Source organism: Narcine bancroftii, chromosome 13, assembly GCF_036971445.1.
Source record: "Narcine bancroftii isolate sNarBan1 chromosome 13, sNarBan1.hap1, whole genome shotgun sequence".
NCBI lineage: Eukaryota > Metazoa > Chordata > Chondrichthyes > Torpediniformes > Narcinidae > Narcine > Narcine bancroftii.
Genome location: NC_091481.1, coordinates 82,393,363 through 82,420,483, shown reverse-complemented (window position 1 = coordinate 82,420,483; position 27,121 = coordinate 82,393,363). Strand labels below are relative to the sequence as shown.

Genomic DNA, 27,121 nt, shown 5'->3' with positions numbered 1-27,121 from the left:
GAAGTGACTTGATAAAAGTCTACAAGAGAGGTGGACAGCCAACACCTTTTTGCCCAGGGCAAGAACAGCAAACCTCAGGAGATATCTGTATAAAGTGAAGGGAGGGGAGACATCGGGGTAAGTTATTTTTGAACGCAGAGAGTCCTGGGGGCCTGGAATGCCTCTGCCGGGGAGTGGTGGAGGCTGGAACATTAGGGGCATTTAAGAGACTCTTAGACAGCTCTCCACTGGCCACCGAGACAGAGGAGCGCCAAAGAAAAGGTACAAGGACTGCCTCAAGAAAGCTCTTGGTGCCTGCCCCATTGACCACCGCCAGTGGGCTGATCTCGCCTCCAACCGTGCATCTTGGCGCCTCACAGTTCGGCGGGCAGCAACCTCCTTGGGAGAAGACCGCAGAGCCCCCCTCACTGACAAAAGACAAAGGAGGAAAATCCCAACACCCAACCCACCAATTTTCCCCTGCAACCGTGTCTGCCCGTCCCGCATCGGACTTGTCAGCCACCAACGAGCCTGCAGCAGACGCGGACATTTACCCCCTCCATAAATCTTCGTCCGCGAAGCCAAGCCAAAGAAGAAGAGACAGGCGCGTGGATGGAAGAAAAACAGTGGGTGACAGAGGTGAGGTAGGGAAGGATTAGACTGCGGAGCAGGTTCATATCGGTCAGCACAACATTGTGGACTGAAGGGCCTGAACTGTGCAAGAATGGTCAATGCTCCATGACACTGGAGGCCAGACGGGGTGTGATCATGGTCCAAACCTCTGCAGCCATGAACGTACAGGGTCTCACCCTCTGAAGTCTCCTCTCGGGTGGGAATACATTAATGCAGGGGGTGGTGGGGGGAATGACCCAAAACATTCTGGCATGGTCCGAAGTTGGGGGGGGGTGTGCGCGCGCTGATAGAGCTAAGGGCTGGCGGGAAAGTGGCTGCCCCTTTAAGAGTCCGCCCTCTGCCGCCCTCTGCCGGCCCGCCGCTGCGGTCCCCGGGGGTCGGTGTGTTTACTGGGTCACGTGGTGCGGGTGTGCACGTGTAATTGACACACGGGCTCATGGAGACAAGGTGGCGGGTGGCTGGGCTCGTCCTGCGGGCAATGCAGCCCGGAATGTATGCATCGCACTAAATGCAACGCCCGCCAAGCCGCAGCCCATTGCAACCGGCACAGAAGACTTTAGTCTCTCTCTCTGTGTGTTTCAGCGCCTTCTGTTCCAGGGAGGAAATGAGACGGTGGAGCGGGCCAAGTTTTGGGGGGTGAGATGCACCTTCACCGCGGCGTCGGGGATGTTGCAAAGCCATGGGCAGGGGACGTGAGCGGAGATGGACGACCCGCAGGCCGAGTGGCTGACAGCGCACGGCCGCCGGAGCATCGCCGGTGCCTGGAGCCGGCCGCCGGTGCAGCGTCCCGGCCCGTGGGCTGCAGCAGCCCCGCCACGCGTCCACATGGGGCTGCGGGGCTTGGGCAGCGAGCCGGTGGCGGGCTGCAGCCCGCTTGGCCGGCTTCTGTCTCCGGCTAGGCATGGCAGGGCGAGCGGAGACGATGTGTCCACCCGGTTACTTGCAGTGTGCCCGGGAACGCAGTTGGATACATCGCCGGCGGGAACGCAGTTGGATACATCGCCGGCGGGAACGCAGTTGGATACATTGTCGGCGGGAGCCCAGTCGATAACAGCGTGTCCGGGAACCGAGTTGGATACATTGTCGGCGGGAAGCCGGTCAGTTACAGTGTGCCTGGGAGCCCAACTGGATGCCGTGTCGGCAGGAACACAGTCAGGTACAGTGTGCCAAGGAATCCAATTGGATACATTGTCAGCAGAAACCCAGGTGGAAACATTGTGCCCGGGAATCCAGTTCGATACATTGTCAGAGAGAACTCAGTTGGATACATTGTGCCCAGGAATCCAGTTGGATACGTTGTCAGAGACAATCCAGTTGGATACATTGTGCCCAGGAATCCAGTTGGATGTATTGTCGGCGGGAACCCAGTTGGTTACAGTGGGTAAAGTGCCTGGTACTGGTGGCAGAGATCTGAGGGGGGATTACTCGGACTGCTACCACCCTGGCGATCTCCAGCTCTCCCTAGACCCGCTCCTCAGAGCACTCTCCTCCAGTCAGCAGGTCCCAGGCCAGAAAAGGGGCTTGGAAAATGGAGAGGACTCTTGTCCAGTGCCTGGCACTTGGCAGGGAGTGGCTGGTGCCAGTGGCCAGTGCTCCAAGAGGAAGAGGCTGGAGAACGGCAACAGCGAAGGGAGCTCCAGGCTGCTGAATGGCATGGCCCCCTACAAGAGGAGGAGAGGAGAGGAAGGACAAATTTCCCCTCTGGAAGGTGGCAGAGGGACAGTCCAGGGGTCACAACTGAGGCTGCAAACTCAGGAACTGGTCAGCAAGTACATCGTGCCCTGCATGAACTGCTATGGCATCTGCGTCAAGGATAACTTCCTTGGTGGAGTGTTGGGCGGCAAGATCCTGATGGAGGTGCTGGCTCTCCACCGGAACGGGACACTGATGGACGGCAAAGTGGTGAGCCCCCTCACCGTCCCCACCACCAACATCCGGGGGGATAAGATCGCCTGGGTGGAGGGGAGCGAGCCCAACTGCACCAGCATCGGGGAGCTGATGAGCAGGATTGACGAGCTGATCATTCACAGCGCCGGCAGGCTGGGCAACTACAGAATCAACGGGAGGACAAAGGTGAGGCACCAGCCTTTCCCTCCCTCTTGCCTTCCCTGGGTGTGGGTAACGACCACAGACTGGAAACAGGCTCTTTGGCCCGTCTACTTTATGCCAAACTATCTCTGCTTAATCCAGGTGTTCTCAACCTTTTATCCCCTCCTCGAATACCACCTTAACGAATCCCTTACTAACCACAGAGCAGTAAGTGGTATGTGAGTGGGTGTGGAAGTAAGGTTGAGAACCACTGATGTGGTCCCATTGTCCTTCAGCAGATCATACATCTTTATTGGTGAAACTGAGCCTCCATTCATCTGGCAGATGATTCCACACACTCACTGCTCTCTGCATGAAGTCCCTTTCCCCCTTAACCCACGTACTCTGTATCGCACCTCCCCTCAGTGGGGAAAAAGCCTGCTTGCATTTAATCTACCTGTACCCATCATTTTGTAAACAGGATGGGTGGCGACGGGTGTCAGTTGTGGAGGAACAGGGAGGTACAAAAAAAATGGGAATATGATTATTCTCTCTTACCGCCCTCACTTCAACCCTTACTCACCCTCCCCTTCTATCTTCCCCCCGGTGTCTCTTCCCCCCCCCCCCCGGTGTCTCTTCCCCCCCCCCCCCGGTGTCTCTTCCCCCCCCCCCGGTGTCTCTCTCTCAGTCTGTCATGCCGTCTCTCTCTCTTCCCCCCACCCATCTTTCTCTCTCTCCAGCTCTGTCTGTCTTTCTCTCTCCAAGAGTCTGTGTGTGTAGCTCTCTCTCTTTCTCCTCCACCCCCTCCCCCAAGTCTGTCTCTGTTTCTACCTCTGTCTCTTGCTCACACCTGCACCCTCTTCCTTCCACTCTGGTCTCCCATTCCCCTGACAGGCAGATTCCCCTCACCTACCTACCCTCATCCTCTTCCTTCCCTTCCCCCCCCCCCCCCCCCCCGCCCCGGCCTTTGCACTGACTTCTCTGCTCCACCTCCGCAGCCTTTGTAAAGGGGTTGGCCTCAAGATTCTGACCATCCTTTTCTCCCACCGATACTGCTCGACTCGCAAAGTTCGTGTTTACCTGCCAGCTCCCCTTGCCTGATTCAGCAAGCCCCCCCGACACTGCCCCATGGCTCCCTTGCCAGTGATGTACTGAGGGAGTGCCTCACTGCCAGATGTGTCCCTGGATTAGTTCCTGTTTACCCTCTCAAGGACAGGGATATGAAATATAAAACCATACAACATTACAGCATGGACGCAGGCCCTTTGGCCTTTCTAATCTGTGCCGAACTATTTTTCCACCGAGTCCCACTGCCCTCCATACCTCTCCCGTCCAAATTCTTAAATGTTAAAATTGAGCCTGCATTCACCACTTCAGCTCGTTCCACTCTCCCACCGCTCCCTGTGTGAAGAAGTTTTCCCCAAAACCTTTTCCCTATCCCCTTTAACCAATGCCCTTTGGTTTGTATCTCACCTACCCTCAGCGGAAAAAGCAGATCTTTATTTACTCTGTCGATCCCCCCTTATAATTTTAAACAGCTCTGTCAAATCTCCCCTCATTCTTCTACGGTCCAGGGAATAAAGTCCTAACCTGTTTAACCTTTCTCTGTAACTCAGTTCCTGAAGTCCGGGCAACATCCTAGTCAATCTTCTCTGCCCTGTTATTGAAACCTTTCCTGTAGTTAGGTGACCAAAACTGCACACAGTGCTCCAAATTTGACCTCACCAGTGTGTGTTGTACATTGCCCAGTTTAGAAAAACGCAAGAATCTCCTCAGCCATCCCAAGGAAAACCTAGTTCCCTCAAAGGACGTCCCGACGCAAACTGAGCCTGCTAATGACGCGGCGTCACGGTCGGCACAACTCATATTACTCAAATCCTGCACTGTCCGTAAACAGTCTGTACGTTCGTCCCGTGTCTGCGTGGGTTTCCTCCAGGGGCTCCGGTTTCCTCCCCCCCCCTTCAAGATGTAGGTATAATTGGGCGCGAAGGGCTTGTGTGTCTAAATTAAATTATCTTTTAAAAAATGGCACCTTCTCCCTCACTACGGTCCAGGGGCCCAAGTAGCAACACTTCACTTCTGTATCCCCAGGGTACTGCATCCTGTGCTCCCTTTGTGGCCTTCTCCTCGTCGGGGAGACTGGGCGCAGATTGTGCGCTGAGCGCCTTCCCTCCATCGTCACCAGTGACAGAGACCTCCCAACGGCCAGCCATTTCACGCTCCCTCACTCCCGTGCTCGTCCACAGCCTCCTGCCTTGCCCCACCAAGACCACCTGCAGATTGGTGGAACAACGCCTGATTTTTTTTTTCCCCGTCTGGGCCAGATGGCGTTAATGTCGACTTTTCAGGTTTCTGCCAGCCCGCTCTCCTCTTCCCTCTTTCCAGATCTCTGCCATCCCTCCTCCCCTTGATCGCCGCTGTCCCCCTCCCTACCACCTCCAGCCTTTGCCACCACACCTCCCCCGCCCTTCTCTTTTGTTCAGACCCCTGCTGACATTTTCTCATGCCTTGATGAAGGGCTCAAACCTGAAACGTTCATTATGTATCTTTGCTACACGTTTGACCTGCTGAGTTTCTCCAGCGCTGTTTAACTTTAACCACAGACTGAGTAGCCTGCTGCATTCCTACAGTTTAATCGTGACTGCATTAAAACAAGATGCTGGAAAATTACAGCACGGGGCAAGGCTTTTCAGCCCATCAGATCCATATACCTTTTTTTTGCCCCTACGCTTTGTACTCCGGCAGACCCCTTTTACTGACCTTGATTGATTCTGTTACCATTTTCCCCTCCAGAACATCACCCCATCTCTGCATACAGGGAATATTTCCCTTGCTCCCACCCTTGCATCGACCGCCCAGTAGGTCAATTCTGCTTCCACTAATGGGAGTTGCTTCTCTCCATTGATGTTACAAGGTGTCTTGGGATGTCAGAGGTGCTTGCTTGAAGTACAAATCTTTACCCTGCAGTGAAGCGGGAAATGGTGAAAATCCAGGAACCACAGGCTTATTACTTCCTCACAGAAACATTAGGCTCTTAATAAAGATGTTGACGTAAGATGCTTTTGGAATAACCAATAGTAACTAGGCAAAGAACACGGTTTGGTGGAAGGCAAGGCTTGCTTGACCTGCTTTTCACATTTTTAATTTAGACACCCAGCAGGACCTTTTGGCCCATGAGCCCGTGCCGTCCAGTTGACTTACAACCCTCCCCCGTTACGTGTTGAAAACCGGAGCCCCCCCCCACCCTGGGGGAAAACCCATGCAGACACAGAATGTACCAACTCCTTACAGATGAGGTGGGATTCGAATCCAGGTCGCTGGCGCTGTAATGGCGTTGTGCTAAACGTGGGCTGCTCTGCTGAAATACATAATACAGTAAAATCCCCAGTACCCGGCACCGAGGGGAATTGCGGATGCCGGATATGTGCATTTTCCGTTTGACTGAGACACACTCTTAAAAATACATAACTAATACACCTGGATTAAGAATAAACAGTTCAAAAGACAAAAAAAAAGACCAGGTAAAATGAAAATTAATTTGTGGTCTTGAATTATTTCTCTTTAATCAGTTTATTTACAAAATTTAAATTCAAACCCCAGTCACTGGCGCTGGAACAGTGCCACCATCATAATTAACCCTCTCTCCAAATTTACAAATAAACCTTCCTTACAGACCTAATGCTATTAAAAATGCTTGAAGCTGTCATTAAGGATGAAATAGCGAGACATTTAGAGCGAAGGGGTTCCGTCAGGCTGACCCAGCAGGGATTCAGAAAGGGCAGGTCTTGTTTGACAAACTTGCTGGTGTTCTTTGAGGATATAATGGGTGCGGTAGACAGAGGGGAACAGGTTGATGTTGTCTATTTGGATTTCCAGAAGGCATTTGATAAGGTGCTGCACAAGAGACTTATCAATAAGATACTGATGAATGGATTCGGGGGAAATATGAGGACTGGTAAACTAATAGAAGGCAGAGAGTCGGGATAAATGGGTGTTTTTCTGATTGGCAGGCAGTAGGAAGTGGGGGGGGGGGCCCACAGCTGTTCACCGTTTACATCGATGATTTGGAAGAGGGGGCAGGGTGTAGTGTAGTCAAGTTTGCGGACGATACTGAATTGAGTGGAAAAGCAAGTTGTAAGGAGGATGTGGAGAGGCTGCAGAAGGACATAGTTAAGTTAGGTGAGTGGGCAAAGGTCTGGCAGATGGAGGACAACATTAGTAAATGCGAGGTCATCCACTTTGGTAGGTAAATAGAAGAGCAGATTATTATTTAAATAGTGAAAAACTAGCTGTAGTGCAGAAAGACTTGGGAGGGCTTGTACTTGAATCGCAAAAAGTTGTGTTGTAGATACAGCAGGTTATTAAGAAGGCAAATGGAATGTTGGCCTTCATCGCTAGAGGAATTGAATTCAAGAGCAGGGAGGTCATGCTGCAACTATACAAAGCCGCACCTGGAATACTGCGTGCAGTTCTGGGTCTCCAGACTTGAGGAAGGATGTACTGGCCTTGGAGGCAGTGTAGAGGAGGTTCACCAGGTTGATCCCGGAGATGAGGGGGTTGGCCGACGACGAGAGAGTAAATCACCTAAAAACTCACTTGGATTCAAAAGAATGAGGAACATATAAAATTATGAAAGGGAGAGTTAATTGTTTTCACTGGTAGGTGAGACCAGAACTAGGGGACACTGCCTCAAGATTCAGGGGAGTAGATTTAAGGCGGAGATGAGGAAAAACTGTTTTTCCCAGAGTCGTGAATCTGTGGGATTCTCTGCCCAGGGAAGCAGTTGAGGTGACTTCGTTCAACATATTTAAGGTTCAATCAGATGGATTTTTACATAAAAAAGGAATTAAGGGATATGGGAAAAAGGCAGGGAGGTGGAGTTTGAGTCAATGCCATGATCAGCCATGATCACATTGAATGGCGGAGCAGGTTCGACGGGCCAAATAGCTGATTCCTGCTCCTATTTTTGACGTTCTAAAGGCTCTTACTAGGCAGGGATAGGGAGACACTTAAGGGAGAGTCACCCCCAGTGGCATTGACTGGCTCTTCATCCTGGTGTCCCGGTCAGGCCCCTCAGCGCGACCTGGCTCACCTCCACGCCAGCGTCCCGGTCAGGCCCCTCGGCATGACCTGGCTCACACTGACGACCCAGCTCACCTCCACGCACAGTGAAAGGAATGCATGGGCATTGAGGGGCGCGTCCAACAAGGTCTCAGCGCTCCCCTGTGGGGTCCATCCACCCAGATGTATTTATCGGTAACTTCATTTATTTCCACGGGTACTTTTTGCCGGTTGAGTTTCCAGATTATTGAATGCCAGATAATGGGGATTTTGCTCTAAAAATATATTTTGTATTTTAAAATTATATAACGTCAATCTGCTGGAGGTTCTTTGAGGATGGAGAAAGGAATGGCTGGCATTTCGGGTCGGATCCCTTCACTGAGGTAGAGGGTACAGAAAGGAGAAAGGCAGTGTAACAGGAAGGGTGGTCAACACTTTCCCAATTGGCCGTCACCTCTGCTCTAATAGATTCCATTGTCACCATCTGAATGTTTCAGATTGGAGCACTTATCACCCTCCCCCCACTCCCCCAAAACTGACTCCAACTCCACTCACTGCGACTTGCCTGGCCCCCTCCCCTTGTCTTCTGTTGCCTCTCCTCCTGTTGCCTGCCAATCAATGACCTCCGTCTGTCCATCATCCTGCACCCCTCCCATTCCCTCCCACCCTGTCTTCGTTCTGACCGGCTGTTCCCCTCACCCTCCCGCACACATGCAGGTCTCGATGAGGGGCTCAGTCCTTCAACCTCATTTAGATTTGGACAGGCATACGGCACGGTGACAGGCCCTTCAGGCCCACCCATTGCAGTAAAACCCTTTTTATCCAAAATTCAAACAGCCTCAAGCAACCAGCAAAAAAGAAAGGAAATCGTGGAACACAAATAGGTAAAAAAAATACGTGTTCAAAATTGGCACTCCTCGCCTTAGTTCACCAATCACGCAATCTCAAGCAACCGGAAAAGTCACTTATCTGGCATCTACCAGTTCACATTAATGCCGGATGCCAGGGGTTTCACTGTTTCTTCCAACCCGGGTTGTGCTTAGAAGGTGGGAGGAAACCCACATAGGTCACGGGGCGAGCGTGCAAACTCCTTGCAGGCAGCGCTGGATTCGAACCCGGATCGCTGACGCCATATTTGGCGTTGCGCTGACCACATAGCCCACTCGTGCTGCTTGACCCGCTGAGTTCAGCGTGTTGTCGGTTGCTCCAGATTTTAGCACAGTGGTTCTCGACCTTTTCCTTTCCACTCACTTCCCACTTGAAAGTATTCCTTATGCCATCAGTGCTCTGTGTTGAGTAAGGGATGGGTGTGTGGTAAGGAAGGGAAGGTTGAGAATCACTGCTCCAAACCCAATTGTCACTGAAATGTTTTGCCAATTAAAATAGTGGTTTCCATTTTCATTCAACTCCTACATCGCCTTAAGCAATCCCTTACAGAGCACCTCTGGCATAGTGAGTACTTAAGGTGGAATGTTAGTGGGAAAAAAAATGCTTGTAAACTACTGGGCTAGTGTCTGTGGTCTCCTGACTGTCTCCAATGTGTCAATTTTCAAAAGACTTTGATAAGACATTGCATCAGTGTTTATTGTGGAGAATCAAAGCTTGTGGTTTGAGAGTTAAGGCACTGACCTGATGAAAGATTAACTTGAAACAGGGCAGACGTCATTGGGTTTCTTGCAAAAACACGACGCTGGAGAAACTCAGCAGGTCAAACCGTGTCCTTGATGTAGCAAAGGTACGTAACCGACGTTTCGGGGCTTGAGCCCTTCATCAAGGTTCGGTAGGCGCCCAAACAAAATGGTGGGGGGGGGGGAGCACAGTCCCACTGGCCAGGAGATAATAAAGGAGAGAGGGCCCCACCGGCAAACAGGGGTTGGGGGTGGCTCTGTCACGGGAAATGGAGAGAGTGGGCTGGCAGAAACCGGAGAGGTCTATGTTAATGCCGTCCGGGTTGGAGAGGGTGCAGACTCAATATGAGGTGGTGCTCCATTTTATGGGTGGCCTTGGTTTGACAGTGCAAGGGGGCCATGGACAGACATGTCAGCGCAGGACGGGATGCAAAATTGGTGCGCCCTCCCTTCTCCACCTATTACCTCCTGCCTGTGGGCCTGTGCTCCTCCTCCCCCTGCCCTATACCCCCACCAGGAAGACTTAATACATTGTGTACAATTGGGTGGTTTCCCAAAAATTGGGAACCAGCAGAAAAACAATACAGCAAATAATAAAAATAACATTACAGCACTTTTTCCCGGCGTAGCGTAACTTTCAGACCAGAAGGATGCGAGACTGCACGCCAGGTGGAGGGTGTATTATCAACGTCTTTAGTCCGTGGATTAGCTTGTTTAATGCGTTGTATGTGAGTCCACCCCTTTTCTTTTGTTCGCGCTGCAGTGTCTGTAATCAGAAGTACACAATAAGGGCCGTCCCATATCGGTTTTAGTTTATGGTCTTGCCACGCTTTTACATATACCCAATCACCAGGTTTAACAGAATGAATAGGATAGTCCAAGGGTGGGTTTTGAGCTAATAAACCCTTCTGTCTTAAGTCATACAGAAAGTAGAAAGTACCTGTAAATATTTAGATATGTACTGGTCATTAGCCTCAGGGGTAGGGGTATCGATGTGGAATCCCATGTCAGGAAGACCAAACATCATTTCATATGGTGAGACACCAAGGTCCTTACGAGGAGCTGTGCGAGTCCTAATTAAAGCTAAGGGTAAGCATTTAATCCCATACTCTAGGATTTATTAGTTCCCGATCCTCCTCTGTTAGAACATAAAATTGAACCCCGATACCTGATCCCTGTGGTCTGGTACCGACAGCCAATTGGTCCTGTAAATCCCGTCCCAACAGGCAAACTCCAGCTTGGGGAACTAGTAAATATCCAGACTCTGATCCCTGCCTGGCGGATCATTCCACGCTCATCCAAAGTAAATAGAGTCTTAAATATAGACATTAATTCATCCCAGGTTATTAGGTCCCAAAAATTGATCTAATTGTTCTGCACATCCCTGAGGGTCTTCTGTCAGAGAGGTCATTTCCTTCTTAAAATTGCGCACCTCCGTACTGGTCAGAGGCACATTTATGAATCCGAGACCCCCTGCATCCTCTCCCAAGGGAACCTCTCGTAAAGGTCTCATCCAATTAGTTTCTGGCTTATCTCCTCTATGATGGTTAAGTTCCTGCCCTTTGGGAGACAAATCAAAGAGTCCTGCCCTTTCCTCCCGAAGGTTCTCACACTGTTCTGAATGACCCTCGTAATCAAAGTCTCCTCTCTCTCGTGTCAATTGAGGCGGTAATTTTGCACTCTGAGCGAGTCCTCATACCAGTCCTACTTTCTCCTTTCTGTAACTGTGGAGGGGGAGGGGAAGGTGAAGAAGGGTAAAGCGTAGGGGAGAGGGAGGGGATGGGAGCTGGCACAGGGGGAACATAAGGTGGAGGAAGGGAATGTAACACATCCCATCCCTTTACTTCGGGGGCAGAAGGTTCTTCATCCTTATTTGTATCTTTCTTCTCGTCCAATATCATCTGATTAAACGATTCACTGAGCCAATAGGCTGCATATTCCCTACTCCCGGTATTGTTTCCTTGATTTTGGTAGAGCCAGATGTTCAATGCCTGACACATCCAGTCCTCGTCGGATCCGAACTTTGGCCAATATACCGAACTCCCTTTTATCGAATTCTTAACCCATTCCTGACAACAATACCTGACCATGGTCTGCTTATCCTTCCCACGGGTTTTCCCCGCACCCCATTCAGATAACATTAATCCTAACGGACTATGTTTAAGTATCTGATCTTCCCGTCCTTCCTTAGGACTATTTCCCTTCCTCCCATACTAGCAGGTAAATAAATTCCTCTTACCGGGATCCAGTAGCTATTACTAGCGCGCTTCCTTAACGTCCTCCCGTCGTTTGTTCTCAATGCCTCTTCTCGGATATCACTCGCTTCGTCCACTGACCAGTCACCCGTTGTCCGGGAGTCCAGCTGAATCAGCCGGGGTGCACCTACCCTCGCCGTCGGGCACTCTGTCAGTGGAGGGAGTGCGATCCCAGACGAGCCCCCATTTGTGAGAAACCGAAGTGCCTTCACAGATTTCACTCGAGACAAAAATTGAGAACAAAGAACATTTATTGTACAACAATGCAAAGTTGGGTGCTTCCCCTTACCCTTGGGAATACACACACACAGGGGCTCACCCAACTTTTATACAGTTCATTTCAGTGTAGAGGTAGCCTCCCCCCCTTAACATTCTTCTGCCTCCTGGATTGGTTTGGCATTTGGTAATTCTGTCTGCCTATGTGCAGTTTCTGTAAACTTGAAAGACCATGGGGTATCCTGTCTGGGTCCCATCATGTCATTGTCCTTATTCATGAATCTGCCTTTGTCCTTATTCACACATCTCAACCCCCAGGACTTACTAATTCTATATATGCAGAACTTGCTAATTCTTTCTATTACTATAAGACCTTTCTTCTATTGTACTTGCGTAACCCTTCCTCACACTTATCGGAATTCATCCCTACTCAGCACTTACTTCCTTTAGTCTAGTCTAGTATTCCTTATTTCATTCATACTAGCTTTACTTCCTAAATTCTATTATCTCTCACAGGGGCATCAGAGGGGGATAGGTGTAGGTTCACTGAGAGGGTGGAGGGAGCACGCCCATAAGGCCCAGGAACAGAAATGGGCCATTCAGCCCGTCGAGTCTGGCCTGCCATTCAATCGTGAGCTGACCCACTCGGCACCCCCCCCCTTCGGCTTTCTCTCCATACCCCAGCTAATCAAGAACTTAACAATCTCTGCCTTCAACAAAATAAGGGAAAAGTTGAAGCTGTCCATTTGAGAGAGGTGGGGGCTGGGGGGGTGGGAAACAGGGTGTTATCTAAATGACGAGGGCTGGCTTCAACCTGGAAGGCGAGAGATTTGGGCGTAGCACTGTCTGATTCACCAAGGACTAGTTCGACAACTACTAGTAATTAGGTGAAGCAAGCGGCCTGTTGTTGTGGCCAGGGGAGATGGAATGCAAAAGTAGGGAGGTTGGATTTCAGTTACGTAAAGCTTTCATGAAACCAGATCTGTGTTCAGTATCGGTGACTTATTTAAGGATGTTAATGCGCTGGAAGCGGGTTCAGGTTTGTGAGAGGAACATAAAATTAAAGACTGCGTGGCTGGTGCATTTTTTCCTCTCTGCGTCCTCCTCCTGACCTTTGACACCCACACTTACGAAAGCAGTCAACGCTGGTATTGGCGTGTCAGCAGATTCGCTCTCCCTGGACACTGTCTAACCTGCTGAGTGTTTCCCACAGTTACCCTTTCTATTTCAGATTTTCAGAATCTGCGTTTTCTTTTGCATTTAATTAACTGCCTTGATAACCTTGCATTAGGTGAGAACTGTTGGTCAGGGTGTTGTGTGTCCTGTCACACAGGGGATAGCTGTAGATTATGTGCACCAATTTTTATATTGCCCCCCCCCAACTACCCCCTCTCTCTTCCTCCCACCCCAACTCCCCTCTCTCCCTCCCCAATTCCCCTCTCTCTCTCTCTCCCTCCCCAACTCCCCTCTTTCTCTCCCTCCCCAATGACACCCTCTCCCTCCCCAACTCCCCCTCTCTCCCTCCCCAATTCCCCTCTCTCTCTCTCCCTCCCCAATTCCCCTCTCTCTCTCTCCCTCCCCATCTCCCCTCTTTCTCTCCCTCCCTAATGACACCCTCTCCCTCCCCAACTCCCCCTCTCTCTCCTTCCCAACTCTCCCCACTCTCTCCTTCCCAACTCCCCCCCACTCTCTCCTTCCCAACTCCCCCCACTCTCTCCTTCCCAATTCCCCCCCACTCTCTCCTTCCCAACTCCCCCCCACTCTCTCCTTCCCAACTCCCCCCACTCTCTCCTTCCCAACTCCCCCCCACTCTCTCCTTCCCAACTCCCCCCCACTCTCTCCTTCCCAACTCCCCCCACTCTCTCCTTCCCAACTCCCCCCACTCTCTCCTTCCCAACTCCCCCCACTCTCTCCTTCCCAACTCCTCCCATTCTCTCCTTCCCAACTCCCCCCACTCTCTCCTTCCCAACTCCCCCCACTCTCTCCTTCCCAACTCCTCCCATTCTCTCCTTCCCAACTCCCCCCCACTCTCTCCTTCCCAACTCCCCCCCACTCTCTCCTTCCCAACTCCTCCCCACTCTCTCCTTCCCAACTCCTCCCCACTCTCTCCTTCCCCTCCCCCCACTCTCTCCTCCCCCTCCCCCCCACTCTCTCCTCCCCCTCCCCCCCTACTCTCTCCTTCCCAACTCCCCCCCATTCTCTCCTTCCCAACTCCCCCCATTCTCTCCTTCCTAACTCCCCCCCCACTCTCTCCTTCCCAACTCCCCTTCCCTACCTTTCCCCCATCTCTCTCTCTCTCTCTCTCTCTCTCTCTCTCTCTCTCTCTCTCTCCCTCTCTTCCCCTTTAAGGGTATGGAGCTGACAGGATTCCATCTTTTATGTACCCAATGACACAGAGGACAGAGGGAGAGAGATTTGTGGGAGGTGGGGTGTTGAGTGAGAGGATGGGACAGAGGGGCATAAAGGAGAGTTGCAGGAAGAGGGGGGAGTTGGGGAGAAGGAAAGAGGGAGGAATTACAAGGGAGAAAGGGGGATTTGGAGGGGGGAGATGGAGGGAGGAGCATAGGGGGAGTTGGGGGAGGGAGAGGGGGGAGTTTGGAGGGGGGGATAGAGAGGTGAGAAGGGGTAGATAGAGTGAGGGGGGATTTGGGAGGGGGGTGAGGTGGCTGTTTTGGGGACAGTTGGGTGAGAGTTGGTGGGCGGAGAGTGAGAGTTGAGGGAGAGAGAGGCAGAGTTGAGGGAGAGAGAGGCAGAGTTGGGGAGAGAGTGTGAGAGAAGCTTACGCAATTCAGTGCCCCTTCCTAACCACACAGCCCTTCCTGCTCTCTGACCTTTGCCCCCAGCTCAGTATTTCTTGTTAACCAGCGGCCAGTGACCTCTTTCCTTCTTCCTTTGCCTGACGGTGAGTGTATCCTGAGCTCAGTGACACAGCCGGAAGGAGCGAGCCGTGGGAGTTATTGTAGATATCCGGCTGGATTTGCAGAATCTCCCTCTTCCCCCACCCGTGTCTCCCCCCACCCGTGTCTCCCCCCACCCGTGTCTCCCCCCACCCGTCTCTCCTCCCCCACCCGTCTCTCCTCCCCCACCCGTCTCTCCTCCCCCACCCGTCTCTCCTCCCCCACCCGTCTCTCCTCCCCCACCCGTCTCTCCTCCCCCACCCGTCTCTCCTCCCCCACCCGTCTCTCCTCCCCCACCCGTCTCTCCTCCCCCACCCGTCTCTCCTCCCCCACCCGTCTCTCCTCCCCCACCCGTCTCTCCTCCCCCACCCGTCTCTCCTCCCCCACCCGTCTCTCCTCCCCCACCCGTCTCTCCTCCCCCACCCGTCTCTCCTCCCCCACCCGTCTCTCCTCCCCCACCCGTCTCTCCTCCCCCACCCGTCTCTCCTCCCCCACCCGTCTCTCCTCCCCCACCCGTCTCTCCTCCCCCACCCGTCTCTCCTCCCCCACCCGTCTCTCCTCCCCCACCCGTCTCTCCTCCCCCACCCGTCTCTCCTCCCCCACCCGTCTCTCCTCCCCCACCCGTCTCTCCTCCCCCACCCGTCTCTCCTCCCCCACCCGTCTCTCCTCCCCCACCCGTCTCTCCTCCCCCACCCGTCTCTTTCTCGCACCTGCCTCTTCTTCTCCCCTCTCCCCATGGGAGTTAAAGATGTATAACCAATGTTTCAGGCCTGAGCCTTTCTTCAAGGTTTGAGTGAAAAGCAGGCAGGCATCTGAATTAAAAGGCTGGGAGAAGGAACGAAAGGGCAGGGGGAGGAGTCCAGACCCATGGGCGAAAGGTGAGAGTACATTGGGGGGGGGTGGGGGTGTCTCTGTGAATGCAGAGCTGGAGGAAAGGAGAAAGGGAAAGAGAATTGGAGGGAAAGAAAGAATTGGAGGAAAGGAGAAGTGCGGATGGGGAAGGGGTTTGGCCGCGTTTTTAACCGAGAAGTCGACGTCAATGTTGGAGGGTGACCAGACGAAAGATTGTTCCTCCAATTTATGGATGATCTCAGTACACAAGGCCATGGGTAGTGTTGATTGTTCAATAGTCCGAGAGCAGCAGGGAATCCGGTGATGCATGCATTCAAGCTTCTGTTGGAGGAGGGAAGATGGATATTTTAGTTTGTTACCTGTTAACTTGAAGCAGTGGAGTGTAAATTGGGGAGGGGGGGAAGGTTCTGGTGATTAACCCTCTGCTTTCTACCCGCAGGCCATGGTGGCTTGTTATCCTGGCCGCGGAACCGGCTACGTCCGACACATCGACAATCCCAACGGAGACGGTCGGTGCGTCACCTGCATTTACTACCTGAACAGGGACTGGGATGTCAGCGTAAGTAGCAGTCCCGTGGCAGTGGGAGGAGCAGGCAGGAAGCGGGGGTGGGGGGGGGGGTGCCATGTGTCAGACCGCATCCACGCCAGGACTGAGCACGGTGAGGGGAGATGGCCGACGCGAGGGTCGGGGGGGTGAGGGATGAGACGGGGGGGCCAGCGGGCAGGAGGAGCCATGTTGGGGAGAGGGAGTTATAATGGGGGGGGGGGGGGAATATCTCACAAAAATCTGTAGGAACCGCGGATGAAGCAAAAGCAGAAAATGGTGGAGAAGCTTAGCAGGTCAAACAGTGTCCTTTATGTGGCAGAGGGAAAGATACAGGACCAACGTTTCGGGCTTGAGCCCTTCATCGAGGTATGAGAGAACCCCAGCAAGCGTCCGAACAAGAAGGGGGGGGGTGGCGAAGGCGAGAGATGATAGGTGGGTGAGGGGAGGGTGAGAGTGGAGATGGCTTCGTTGTAAGGAGGGTGAGTGTAGCCCAGTGGTTCTCAACTTTCTTCTTTCCACTTCATCCCACTTTAAGTAATCCCTTGGCCACCGGTGCTCTGTGACTAGTAAGGCATCGTTTAAGGTGGGATGTGGGTGGGAAGGGAAGGTTGAGAATCACTGCTCTAGACCCAACTGTTATTGAAATATTTTGCTTGAGAAAAATTGTCATTGGTCCATTTCCTTTGGAGTTTTGAAACTGTGTACATAACAAGTCAATTAGGTACGATTAAAACAGTGGCTTTCATACTTTTTCTTTCCACCCACCTTAAGCAATCCCTTACTAATCACAGAGCACCTATTGCATAGAGATTACTTAAAGTGGGATGTGAGTGGAAAGAAAAAGTATGAAAACCACTGGTCTGGGACTAGGGGACACAACTTCTGGATTGAAGGCCGTCCGCTTAGAACAGAGACGCGGAGGAATTTCTTCAGCTAGTGGGCGGTGAATCTGTGGAGTTTGTTGCCACGGACAGTTACTGAGGCCGGGTCATTTGGTGCATTTAAAGCAGAGATTGATATGTTCTTGATCAGCCAGGACATCAAAGGTTGTGGGGAGATGGCTGGGCAGTGGGAAAATGGATCAGCTTGTGATTAAATGGCAGGGCCAGACTCGATGGGCTGTATGAGTCATTTCCTGCTCCATTGTCTTATGGTCTTGTGTTTTCCTAGGTTCATGGCGGACTTTTGCAGATATTTCCGGAGAATCGATCTGAAGTTGCGAATATTGAGCCCTTGTTCGACAGGTTATTGATTTTCTGGTCTGACCGTAGAAATCCTCATGAGGTGAAGCCTGCGTTTGCCACCAGGTGAGTAGTAATGGGGGACTGGGCGGGGTCCTACTTGGTTTGGACCCGAGGCGGAGGTGTGGTGGCCGCATGCTCAACCCACGCAGGACCCCAGCCAATCCTATCAACCATCACTCGTGTTTCAGTACCGGACCAAATCAGGCTGGACTATCGACCCCTCAAAATCATTACGAGGCGGGGCGGATCCAAGCAGTCACTACCTCCTGGGGCTCCTGGATGGGGGAAGGGTCCAGACCAACAAAAGGTGTGGATTGGATATACTAAGAGGAGACAGAGGGAAAAGAGAAGAGAGGGAGAGAGAGAGTGCTGGCATAAGGTGACAGGGAAGAACAGGGGGAGGTGGGAAACAGAAACCAGAGAATTCAATGTTAACGCCATCCAGTTGGAGGGTGCCCAGATGGAAGATTAGGGTTTTTTTCTCCAATTTGCAGGTGGTTTCAGTCTGGCGGTGCACGAGACCATGGACAGACAAGTCAGCAAGGGAATGGTGCGGGAAATTGAAATGGGTGGCCCTTGGATATTGCGGTGGTCAGAGCCAAGGTGGTCAATATTTATTTTCTAACCATTTAGATGTACAGCACTGTAACATGCCAATTCGCCCTTCCAGTCCATGCTGCCCAATTTAGACCTGGAAACCAGAGTCCCGGGGGGGGGGGGGGGGGGGGGGTGCGGGGAAACCCATGCAGACACGGGGAGAACGCACAAATGACTGATAGACAGCGCGGGATTCAAACCCAGGTCCGGTCCCGATCGCTGGCACTGTAAAGGCATCGCGCTGACCACTACGTCAACCGTGCTGCTCTTAGTTTAGTTAACGTTTATAAATTTTGGGGGAACACAAGGAGGAACTTCTACAAACAGAGAGCAGCGGAGGTGTGGAACGAGCTTTCAGCTGAATGAGGGCTCATTTTTAACATTTAAGAAGAATTTGGATAGGTACATGGATGGGAGGGGTTTGGAGGGCTATGGACTGGGTGTAGTATGGCAATAGGCAAAAAATATAGTTCGGCACAGACTAGAAGGGTCAAAGGGGCCTGTTTCTGTGCTGTAATGCTCTATGGGAGAAGGCATTTTCCTGCAATCTGTGGCTTACAACCGGACACAGGCAGGCTGGAGACAGTATTCCCACATCCTGACTCAATATACTGTGTAGCCACTTTCCTCTGGGAACACAGGGGATGGAAGAAAATCCCAGGGCAGTGATGGAGAATTGCCATTCTCCTGACGTTGTTTGCCTGTGCCAGCAGTTCTTTCCCCCCCCCCCCACTGAGCCTGTTCCTCCCTTCCCAAATTTCACCAGTGCTCCTTTACATCGGAGAGAGCGGACGCAGACTTCATTGAGCACCTCGGCTCTGTCCGCCACAGTAGCCGGGATCTCACAGTAGCCGGGATCTCCCAGTGACCGCCCATTTCAATTCCCCGTCCCCATTCTCTCGCTGACATGTCTATCCATGGTATCGTGCACTGCCAGACTGAGAACAATGGCAAATTGGAGGAACACCATAGCTTCCATGTAGGTACCTTCCAACTGGATGGCATTAACATCAAATTCTCCAGTTTCTGTTAAATGTTTCCCCCCACATCATCTTCCCCCTGTTGTCTTTCCCCTAGGTCTGTGTGTGTGTGTGTCGCTCTCTCGGCTCTCTCCTGCTTCCCTTTTCCCTCTGCCTCTTTTCACGAAGCCAAAATCAGTTCTCACCTCTCTTCTTTATCACAGCCAGTTAACACCTTTTGTCTGTTGGTCTGGACATGAGGTCAGGCCTGAAAGTCTGTGATATATCTCTACCACCCATGGACGTTGAGAGACCAGCTGAGTTTCCTCCAGCAATTTCGTGTGTTTTTAACTAGTGCTCGTCTGCACTGCTATAGCTGATGGTGCGGGGAGGGAGTGGAGACAGAGCTGCTCCGATGGGTCCTACTGCCTGGCCATCCTGCATAAAGGTCCCGTGCAAGTTTAATGAGGGGACCCGTGAGTCTGGTGCCTGAGGCAGTCGTGGGGCCTACCCCCGAAGTCTGAGGGCTTTGAGGAAGCAGAGGGTCTCTGCGGGCTCGGAATTCGTGAAGGTGCCGATGGCGCGGTTACGGGGGTGCAGGAGGTGGCGGCATCAGGCGAGGTGATGGGATCCATGGACCCTCAGTGTCTCTGAAGGAAGTCCAAGGTTAACGACAGATCACTGAGCACCAGCAACTCTCCATCCCCATGTCGCTTCCTCTCTCCCAAATTTTCTCCAGTGCTCCACTACGTCCAAGAGACTGGGCGCAGACCGGGATATCGGTTCGTTAGGCTTTTTCAGGTGAGGGTGTGTGAGATACCAACCAGAAGACATGGGTTAAGAGTGAAAGGGGGAACTTCTTCACATAGAAAGTGGAGGAACGAGTTGAAATGGTGAATGCGAGCTCACTTTTAACATTTAAGAGGAATTTGGACAGGTACTTGGATGGGAGATGCTTGGACGGCTCTGGACTAGGTGCAGGTCAGTGGAACAAGGCAAAAATATGGTTCACAGCAGACGAGAGAGGCTGTTTCTGTGCTGCAGTGTTCTGTGGTTGAGTACCTTGTCTCTGACCCCCCTGCAATAGCATGCCCGCCTTCTCTTTCTCTGGCACCTCAGGGCAAACAGAGGAAAGATTTTTGGGTCCTATCAGGATTGTGGACCCTACTTCCATCTGACTGGAGAATTCTCAGGATCCCTCCAGTGCTGCCCACATGGAGTTTGCATGTTCTTGGAGTGTCGGTTCCCCTCCCCCCAAAAAAAAGTGCTGCTCGGTCAGGTGGCCACTGTAAGCCCCCGCCCCCCCCCCCTTCGGTAACGGCTAATGTCCCAAAGGGGAAAGGGCACAGTGAGTAAATAAGCTGTGGGGAAATGAGAACAGATGGGATTTCTCTGCTGAGTGTTGGCATAGGTACGATGGGCTGAATGGGCTGGTTTTATGTTGTTCTGAGGGAGGTTTTTATTTACTGTCGAAGCTTGTGATACTGAAGAAGGAGGCTGTTTGCCCTGTCATCATCAAAATCTCCCTATCCCTCCATCTTCTTTCCTTCTGCTCCCCTCCTTCCCTGCCCTTGGCGCTCCACCCTCTCCATCACCTCGATGCTTTCCCCCTTTACCCTCCCACCTGTATCTGCCTTTTGCCTGTTAGCTTGTGCTCCTTCCTCCCCCTCTCCCTTATCTCTCTTTCTCCCCCCTTCGCCCTTCCCTCAAAATTATCCTGGCATCACAAGTTGATGTCGACCTTCTGAAGTGGGAATTGGACCCAGCATCTTCCCATGGAGGCACTTGTACTGGCCCTTGGGAGGGCGCCTACACGCCCTGACCATAGGGTCAGGGCAGCATGGAACAGGCACTTCGGCCCAATGCATCCATGCCAGACAAGTTGGCACTCTAGAATCAAAGTGCAACGGGGAAGCAGGCCATTCGGCCCGTCTAGTTGTGCTGAACCACTAGGCTCCTCCCATTTGCTCCTTGTCCATCCTGCCCATAGATCTGTCCAAATATCTTTTCAATGTTGTATAGCTAACCCAATCCCTCTGGAAAGGCACAGGCCACAACCTCGGGGGAGGAAGATAGCACTTCATGCCTTTCCCCTACTCCGTGCCATGTGGGATGACGTCCAACAATCTAGGTTTTACAGGGGCACAGGAGAATGGCTTGGCTGACTACGTTGTCCCCTTCCCTTCTCAGGTACGCCATTACTGTCTGGTATTTTGACGGCAAGGAGCGCATCGAAGCCAAAGAGCGTTTCAAGAGGGGTACGTCCTTCACTGTGGTCCTGGTGAAATTTGCTCTCCAGACCTGCACACCCACCAGCTCATCTCCCCGTCAATGCTGACACTCAGTGCTGTCAACCCTCATTCCAGCCCTTTCTCTGTCCCCATCCGTGACTCAGATTCAGAGTCTCCACCTTTCCAATCAGAATGTGTACCGTTACGTATGTGAGAAGGGGGCAGATAGCATGGCAGTAGGCCCTTCCAGCCTAAGAGCTCATGCCGCTCAAATGCCCTTGGGTGACTAATTAATCTACTGCCCTTCCCTGTGAAGGGTGGAAGGAAGCCGGAGGATTTACTGAAAGCCCTCAGAGACATGAGGTGGACATACAGACCCCTTACAGACAGCACCGGATCACTGGCTCAGTAATAGCATTGTGCTGACCGCCACGTTACCCGTGACACCCAAAATGAGTTTATTGTCATACACATTGTGTAATGTGCATCTGCACTGAAATTCTACATCTATAATTAATTCAAAAAGAGGCAATAAATGAAAAAAAATCTAATAATTGTCCATAACTCTCCTGGAGCAAAAATAGCCACTTAGCCTCAGTCCTTTTGTCGAGTTGGAACAGTCCTTGATCAGTGGAACAAGGGGTGGTTCAAGAGCCTGTTAATTGTTGGAAAGATACTGTTCCTGAACCTAAGATGCTGGTCTTCAGGCTTCTGCGTGGAGGGAGCCTGAAGGGAGCAGGGAGGAGGACATAGATGGTGAATGAAGAGTGCAGTAGAGCAGAGGGATTGAGGAATAATGTACGCTTTCCCTGACAGGGTGGTGAGGAAAGCTTACAGGGTGCGGGCCTTTATAAATCAGAGCATTGAGTGTAGGAGCTGGGATGTCACATTAGAATTGTACAAGGCATTTGTGAGGCCAAACGAAGAGTATTGGTCACCAAAGTATAGGAAAGATATCAACAAATTGGAGAGAGTGCAGAGAAGATTTATTAGGATGTTGCCGGGGTTACAGGGTCTGTAGCTGCTTTCAGGTGCATTCTCTGCCAAGAATGCGTACGCAGAGCTTTGGAATCGTCGTTCAGGTGACAGCCCTGAAAGCGCTGCGCTGCCCACCTGAAAGGGACAGCTGCACAGTAGAGGCACCTCAGAGTGCACTCCGGCTCCCGTCCACAGTAGCTGCACTCCCGCCCACTGACGTGATGTCATTTGCAGCGTAATGAAGGAGAAGCAGAAGGAGCACAGGATTCTGGCGGACCCGGAGCAGGCAAGAGAAAAACTGATGATGGTTTCGGCCTTTCTCAGGGTTTAGGACCTGTGATACCCTGCCTGCACACTGTGCTTCCAAATTCGTGCCAACCGTCTCAGGCTGACGACGTCACTGCGACATCATCAGACCGCCCCTTAGCGGCCACTTTCAGGTGCCTAGGGGTACTTCAATGCTCTGGTAATTATCCCTCCCGGAGGAGGATTAGAAAGTGCGCCTCAAGTGTGCCTCCTGCTCTTTCAGGTGGGTACCCCGAGAGTCGCTTAGGGGTAGAATATGTGGATTTACATCAGGGTATTCTGGCCACCTGAAAGAGCCTTAAGTTATAGGGAAAGGTTAAGTAAGTTAGGTCTTTATTCTTTGGAGCGTAGAAGGTGGAGAGGGTATTTGATTGAGGTATTTAAGATTATTAGGGGAGTGGATGTGGAGAGGCTTTTTCCTTTAAGACAGGGTGAGATACAAACAAAGACACGAGTTGAGAGTTGGGGGCAAAGGTTTAGAGGAAACATTGGGGGATTGAGGGGCTTCTTTACTCGGAGAGCGGGGTGGGGGGGGGGGGGTGTGTGTGGTTTGAGCTTCCAGGCAGAGTCAGGCTCGATACTAGCATTTAAGTTGGATATGTATATGGACGGGAAAGGAATGGAGGATTACGGGTGGAGTGCAGGTCAGTGGGATGAGGTGGGAGAAAGTGTTTGGCATGGGCGAGAAGGGCCAAGTGGGCCTATTTCTACGTTGTAATTGTTATACGGTTAAAGACTCCAATAAACACCATAGTGGCTATTGTAACAGAGTTATAGCACCGGTGACCCGGGTTCGAACCTGGCACATTTTGTAAGGAGTTTGCACATTCTCCCCATGACCTGAGAAGGTTCCCTGCAGGAGCTCCAGTTTCCTCTCACCCTTCAAAACATACCGGGGGCGTTGTAATTAGGCAGCTCGGGCTCATGGGCTGAAAGAGCCCGTTACTGTGCTGTACTCCTAAATGTAAATGCGTCTACATTTAAAAATTTTTTAAAAATTGAGCAAGGAAAAGGTCCTAAGTCCAGAGTCTCCAACTCACTGCTCTGTCACCTTGACTCCTTCACCCAGGTCCCCTGGAGTCCTGCCTCGAGAAGAGAGCCGTTGAATCTGTCCTGTCTGGTCTCACCACCTTTCACCTTGTCTTCACAGCTTCGGCACAGAAGGCCTTGAAATTCGACTAGACCAGGGCGTCGTGGAGCAGTGCTAGATGGGCCAGCCCTTTCTATGTGCGGGCATATCGCTGCCCTCGCCAGCTGATGGATCTCTCCGAGGACCTCCTGAAGCCTCTCGAGACGGGACCGTTCCTGGATCAGGCCTAATCCCATTCTTCGGAGGCAGAACAGCTTCCCCCACCCAGGGAATCAGCTGGAGGGGAACTTGACCCCTTTGCTCATGCATTGTGGGAGTTGGCGCATTGACATGCAGGGTTATTCTCATAGAGGCCCACTCCCCACCTCAGGTTCTACTTGAGGACCTCTTCTTCCCCCTCTCACCCCCCCCTTGTGTTCAGTCCACAGGTGGGACTCGTGTTGGTGTCCTGCACAGAGAGATAAACACACACACCCCATCTCTCTCTCTCTCTCTCTCTCTCTCTCTCTCTCTCGCCTTTGCCCTCTCTCCAAGTCTCTCTCTCTCACACTCACTCGCTCTCTCGCTCGCTCTCTCTTTCTCTCTTCTACCCCCCTCCCCCGCCCCACTCCTAAGACCAGGCTGAGAACTACCAGCCCATGATTTTGTCTGAGGGTAGGGGATTTGGGAAGACGTGAGGTCATTCTCCACATCAGATACAGCCCAGCAGGAGGGTGACTACCAATCTGCAGAACGGCAGAAGTGATCAACAAACGTTGGTCTCCGAGCTCCTGGATGCCAAGGCCCCCCTCGGATGCTGCTTCCCTGCTGTCCAAGACTAGTCCAGAATGTCCAAGAATTGAAGATTTAATAAATCACACATGGTCGTGTTGGATCACACTACCACCCCCACCCCCCACCCTCCAGGGAAGGGAAAACAATTTAATTTTGGGAGAGACCAGATTTTAAAAATCTGTTTGTTATTTTGAGATTTGGTGGCCGGCTGTCGGGAAACCAGTCGGATCCAGCATGATCCCCCTGCCAGCGATGTGCTGACCCTGCGATTTGTTGACGGGACATTGGTTGGTCCGGGTACCGGAGGATCTTCCTGGCGTCAGGTTCTTGTGCCTATTTGTGGAGGCGATCAGGTTGACGTCTCTTTCTGGAGAACATCTCCCTCGGGTTGAGGGGCGGGGGAGGTGTGTGGGGAGACTCCAACACATGGTCCAGCGGAAAAGTCTCGAACCCTCTGACCCCTGTGGCGGACATCAGGGAGGCACCAGCTTGCCTCATTGTTCTCTCTCGGGATCCGGCCCCTCCCGGCGTCTGAGAGTGGATTTGGACCCAGCCTCTCAGCACCCGCTCGCAGGTTTCCAGTAACGCATGGTCCTTGGGGACGGCAACGTGGCACAATCCTGGTCGAACCTTGGCCCCTGGTATTGAAAGATCAGTGTTTATAATGGACCACTGTGGCAAAGAATAGGGCCAGGGGTGTGTGGGGGGGGGGGGGAGGGGGAGGTGGCCAGACATCCACATATGATTAATTTCAGATGTTTGACAGCCATAACAATCACAAGATCCTAAGCCATGTCCACTAAAACCACTATTATGAGCAGTGGCACCTACGATTCCTGTCTTAGCCTATGTACCACAAAGGCCTGTGTATAGGACGAACCTAGAATTTCCACCTAAAATAGCTTTGAGTAATACCCTTTGTATAGGACGATCCAAATCTGCCACTTATCATGGATACTGGTAAAAGCAAATAACTATTTTAATAGCAGATTTCCATTTAAAGGTTTAATTTTCTTTTGGATATTTTAAAATAAACCACCGTCGGGTTGTTTAAAGCCTCTGCAGAGCCGTAGGCTAGGTGGATGGACTCCGGCAAGGAGCGCTGAGGCTTCACTAATAACTGACGGGGGCGTTCGCTGAATCGCGTTGGAGCCGGGCGGTGTTGAGACTTCACCGTCAAGGCTCGGACTTTTATATGGGATGCCTCCGATTTTTGAGGTGAGAATTTTTTAAGCTTCGGTTCGTCCTGTACAACGGTATTGCTAAGAGCCGCGTATAGCTTGCGAGCCGTGCTTTGGCTCTCTCCGCACCTAACACTGCTACTGGTGGTTAGTCAAATGTTAATACAGTTGAAACTCTGGCGTTCAAAAGTCCAGTATGTTTGGGATTTGTAGTACTGATTGTACAAAATAATCTGAATTGAATTGTCCGCTGCTGTGAGTACCTGCAGACAAGCAAGAGGCTTTGTTTGGCGCTCTATCCAGGCAAGTCAGCTCCCACAACCAGCTCCTGCGATGATAACTAACAACTGTGTGGGGAGTGGTGTCATGATGCTTCGATCAGTATAGGCTGCAGTGGAAAAACAGTGCAAGTGCATTATTGACCAATGAGGTCTATTCAAGAACCTGATAACAGCAGGGAAGAAACTGTCGTTGAATCTGGTGGTTCATTTTCGAGTGCGTGCATTTTCTGCCCATCGGAAAGCAAGGGGTCGGGGGCAAGGGGGGGGGGGACAGGTCTTTTAATACGTCCGCAGCTTTTCTGAGAGGGAGGGAAGATCTGAAATGAACAAAGATCGCTACCTAATCGAACGACCCCATCCAAACCTTGAGGCCTCGGCCAACTATGTTTCTGGCTTTTAACGGCGACCTGAGAGGTGCCTGTGCTTGTAAAAGAGTATTGACCAGGGTGGGGAAGGGGACAATAGGAGCTGGAGTAGGCCCGTCGAGCCAGCACTGCCATTTTACAGATCATGGCTGATCACTACTATCAGTACCCCTTTCCAGCCTTATCCCCTTAACTCCTTTGCCCACTAGAGTCTTATCTAACTCCCTTTTGAACATAATCAGCGAATCTGCCTCTACCACCCTCTGTGGCAGAGCATTCCACAGATTCACACTTCTCTGGGTCAAAAAATGTTTTCTCATCTCCGTCCTAAAGGGCCTACCCATATTCTTAAACTCTGCCCTCTAGTCCTCGTCTCCCCCATCATTGGGAACAAGTAATCCAACTTCACCCTGTCTACCCCCTTTAGCCCCTTTTCCACTGGCATCCCAGTTCATTGGCTGTGCAGGGTGCTGGGATAGGAAGCTCTTTGGCCATTTTCGCTGGGAAATGGGAGACTACTGCTTTTCCTCTGAACGCAACTCATCCCCGGGGATCAGAGTGTTCTACCTTCAACTGGAAACGGGCGACTTTCTGCTCTCCCTTGGTTTTATCAGCACGTCGACATCAGCAAACACCAGATAATTCCTGGGACAGGGTGACGGTGAGAAAGGGGCTAGTTTGCTCCTCAAAGCGTCAAATAAGAATGTCTGCAGATGCCGTCACTGTAGCCAAAAGAGGAAAATGCTGGGCGAACTTGGCCACTCTCCCAGTGTCCATAGGAGATAAAGATGCATTTCTGACATTTCAGGCCTGAGCCCTTCCTCGAGCTGTGGGGGGGGGGGGGGGGGGAAGGAAAGTGCCTGAATTAAAGGTTGGGAAGAATAGAAGGGGGAGGAGTCCAGACCAACAGATAAATTGTGTTAATTGGATAGGAGGAGAGGTGAGAATTGAATTTGGCTCTGTGAAAGGAGGCCAAGGGAGAAGAGAGAGGGGGAAAGGTGATGGGGTAGAAGATTGGG

The 27,121-nt window shown here is 51.8% G+C and overlaps 1 protein-coding gene across 2 annotated transcripts; it reads left to right on the top strand.

Annotated features, from left to right (window-relative positions):
- The first annotated feature begins 1,016 nt into the window (after positions 1–1,016).
- egln2 (egl-9 family hypoxia-inducible factor 2) lies at positions 1,017–26,836 on the top strand. Of its 2 annotated transcripts, XM_069909946.1 has the most exons (6): positions 1,017–2,685; positions 9,356–9,436; positions 15,989–16,108; positions 17,267–17,403; positions 21,087–21,154; positions 23,562–26,836. In XM_069909946.1, exons 1-6 carry the CDS (start codon positions 1,315–1,317, stop codon positions 23,591–23,593), a joined length of 1,809 nt encoding a protein of 602 aa, XP_069766047.1. In that variant the 5' UTR covers positions 1,017–1,314; the 3' UTR covers positions 23,594–26,836. The 2 variants fall into 2 exon arrangements, with proteins under 2 accessions (XP_069766047.1, XP_069766048.1); XM_069909947.1 differs by lacking the exon at positions 9,356–9,436.
- The last annotated feature ends 285 nt before the right edge of the window (positions 26,837–27,121 follow it).

What these genes read in the sequence shown, in the direction of transcription:
- egln2 (XM_069909946.1), top strand. Translation starts at nt 1,315, where the DNA reads ATGGACGACCCGCAGGCCGAGTGGCTGACAGCGCACGGCCGCCGGAGC. An exon ending in GAATCAACGGGAGGACAAAG is followed by an intron (nt 2,686 to 9,355) that starts GTGAGGCACCAG and finishes AACTTGAAACAG; the next exon opens with GGCAGACGTCATTGGGTTTC. An exon ending in AAGCCTGCGTTTGCCACCAG is followed by an intron (nt 17,404 to 21,086) that starts GTGAGTAGTAAT and finishes TTCCCTTCTCAG; the next exon opens with GTACGCCATTACTGTCTGGT.